Raw genomic sequence first — 2,985 nt, forward strand, 5'->3', positions numbered from 1 at the left:
GTGGTAGAGCATTGCGTTAGCAGCGCAAAGGTCGTGGGTTCAATTCCCAGGGAACACAAATACTGATAAAAACTGTATAGCCTGAATGCACTGTAAGTCGCTTTGGATAAAACCGTCTGCTAAATGCATACATTTAAATTTAAATGTTATTCTACACGCTTAAGATGTTTTTTTTTCTACGTGTTATCTTAAGGGTTTTTCCATTGTTTTAATTTTAGTGTTAGTATAACATTATAATACCATTCATATTTTTACTTTTTTTATAATTTAAAGAAGAAACCAATCCGATGTATATTTGACATTTGAGGCTTAATACTATAGAAAAGCACTAAAGGTTTTTCAGTTAGTGTTTTCAGCTTGTTTATTTTCATATAAAAATACGGCATGCAGTTGCATCAAACAATGGTATAAACATCATTCAATGTAAATGATAATCGTAATTAATAATCGCAATTACAATTTCAAGTGAATAATCGACAATTATGATTTTTGTCATAATCGTGCAGCCCTAGGTGTCAATGTACTATAAAAACCTCCTGTAAGTTTAAAAACTTTCGTTAGTTTAAAAACAGCTTTTATTGAAACCAAGCTCAGAAAACGACTCATTTTGGAATGTGCCACTTTACGACATAATAGTGTGGCTAAGAACCGCCTCCACAGGAGAAGATCAACGCCTGCTTCTACATCACTACCTGTTTAGCCCCGCCCACTGATACACGCTTGTAGTAGGAGGAGAGGAAATACTAGAGAGACGCAAACACTGGATTACTCCATCAACAGAACCATACAGATGACAACAAGATTACAAGACACTGTGTAGTGTAAGTTATGAAAAATAGTATTTGAATTATCTTCCTTGTGGTCCTAACATATCTAGATCGGACACAAGCGCTGTTGAGTCATGTCGCGAATCAATTTCTCTTTCAGGTCAGAAGCGGCGCAAATGCTTGTATGTCAGAAATAGAGCGGGACATCAGTTTATTCTGATATATACTGAGTATTTATACATTTTTAACCAAAATGTTGTTTTCAGAGTACGTCACAGCAGCGTCTATCTGTTATTTTAATAAGTGAGACTGTTAGCCAATCACAGCAGTAGGCGTTTACATGCGAGTCTTGAATGCGCCTCGCCTATAAAAACAGACTGTTCTGCAGAGAGGCTCAAAAATAGGATAGAAAATAGCCTATTACTTCTAAATTATGTTTTGTTTTGTTTTTATAAACATTATAAGTGAACCTCAGAGAACATTATAAAATGTAAAAAAAAATGCAGTTCATGACACCTTTAATTTATTTTTATTTCGGTTATTTATTTATTTTTTTCATCTAATATTAATATTTTATTTCAGCTTTATTTCAATTAATGAAAGCAATGAAAGCATTAAATGTAATTAATAGTTCTAGTTAAAAATAACAACTCTGCATACATTAATGTTAAAGTTTTGCATATAAAGTCAGTTAGCACAAAAAATAGCTATGTTCAAGACAAATTTAACACCCCAACATGTAACTAACCCAGGAGGAGGAACTTCCTGCTGTCTCCGTAAAGCTGACGCAGGTTGATACAGAACTCATGGATGGAGGCTCCGTTTCTGTACTCACGTAACAGTGTGGCAAACTGCTGGATCTCCTGAGACGACAGCTTTGTCCTCAACTATTGCAGAGGATGACAGGAAAACAGTGTAAAAACTGAAATGAAATGCATGATGGGATCATTTAATATGCAAAAACTAATTACAGACTCAGAAGAAAGAGAAACTAACAACAGACATCCAAATGCCTTTTTATACACTGCACTCAAACACTCACTGTGGTCATGTAGTCTTGTAGCAGTTCAGCAGCTGTTGTGCTTAGTTCACTCTCACTGGCTGTTATGGTTTGTGGTGAGGCCGGGGTGGAGGAGGGGGAGGGGCTAGAGGAGTGTCCTGCCTCTAGAGAACTTTGGAACGAACTGAGATTGGACAAAAACACAATGATCGCTCAATTCAACAGATAAAATGGCACATTACTGCAGAAGACAGTTGAAGCAATACTCACAATGTGCTTGTCTCAGCCTCAAACACTTCTTTGACATCAACTTTGCTCGAGGAGTCTTCTTTTATTGGAAAAATAAGGAAAGTATTTAGAAATATTTCATTTTGCTGCAAGCTCAGTGTGATATTAAGAGACTAAGCTTCAGGAAACATAAATAGGATTCCAACAAACCACCCCAGATGAATTAGTGATGTGAAACTGACTGTGGTCTGTGGTTTTGGACAAGTACAAATTTACTGGGAAATCCCAAAATGATGAAGCTGTTGCCTACTCACCACTGCAGATCGAGAGATGCCTGATGGGTGTTGTGGCTCCATCAAAGATGGCCCTGTCCAGGAAGTCAATGGTGGACTCTGTATAGACGATCTGGAAGACTTGACTGAGTAGAAGACAGAGCTCCTCTGCTGCAGCCTGTAAAACCAGAGTCCACGAGAATCAAACCATGGCTGCTTTTATTAACATCAAAAGTATCAGTACATTGCACAATAGCAGTCGTTTTTGCAATAAACAACTTGCACAAAAACTCAAATCTGTATGGCTTGTCAAGACAGTTTAAAGGAACACTCCACTATTTTTGAAAATAGGCTCATTTTCCAACTCCCTTAGAGTTAAACAGTTGAGTTTTACCGTTTTCGAATCCATTCAGCCGATCTCCGGGTCTGGCGGTAGCACTTTTAGCTTAGCTTAGCATCAACCCTCTACGGACACCTTGGCAATTGAATCGCCATTGGCTAGTACATTTTTTAGTTTACTCGCCAGACTGATATATATATATATATATACACATATATAGTAGTCAACATTTGAAGTGGATCAAAAAAAGTTAATCAACGTTGTCCTAAGACAAGAATGCATTTTGGTTTTAGGACAACTTTGATGAAAGGTTTTGATCCACTTCAAATGTTGATTAGTATATATATATATATATATATATATATATATATATATGTG

General features: G+C 36.5%; 1 protein-coding gene across 2 annotated transcripts in view; it reads right to left on the bottom strand.

The window, feature by feature from the left end:
- ccm2 (CCM2 scaffold protein) overlaps positions 1-2,985 on the bottom strand; it is a 29,920-nt gene that overhangs the window by 18,956 nt on the left and 7,979 nt on the right. For both annotated transcript variants that reach the window (XM_016560177.1, XM_016560183.1), the window contains exons 6-9: positions 2,310-2,445; positions 2,038-2,095; positions 1,810-1,951; positions 1,516-1,654 (exon numbers count right to left, since the gene is read on the bottom strand). In XM_016560177.1, coding sequence (XP_016415663.1) covers positions 1,516-1,654; positions 1,810-1,951; positions 2,038-2,095; positions 2,310-2,445 — 475 coding nt within the window. The remainder of the gene's footprint in view (positions 1-1,515; positions 1,655-1,809; positions 1,952-2,037; positions 2,096-2,309; positions 2,446-2,985) is intronic.

The sequence above is a fragment of the Sinocyclocheilus rhinocerous genome, unplaced genomic scaffold (genome assembly GCF_001515625.1).
Source record: "Sinocyclocheilus rhinocerous isolate Xijiao unplaced genomic scaffold, SAMN03320098_v1.1 scaffold40, whole genome shotgun sequence".
NCBI classification, from domain to species: domain Eukaryota; kingdom Metazoa; phylum Chordata; class Actinopteri; order Cypriniformes; family Cyprinidae; genus Sinocyclocheilus; species Sinocyclocheilus rhinocerous.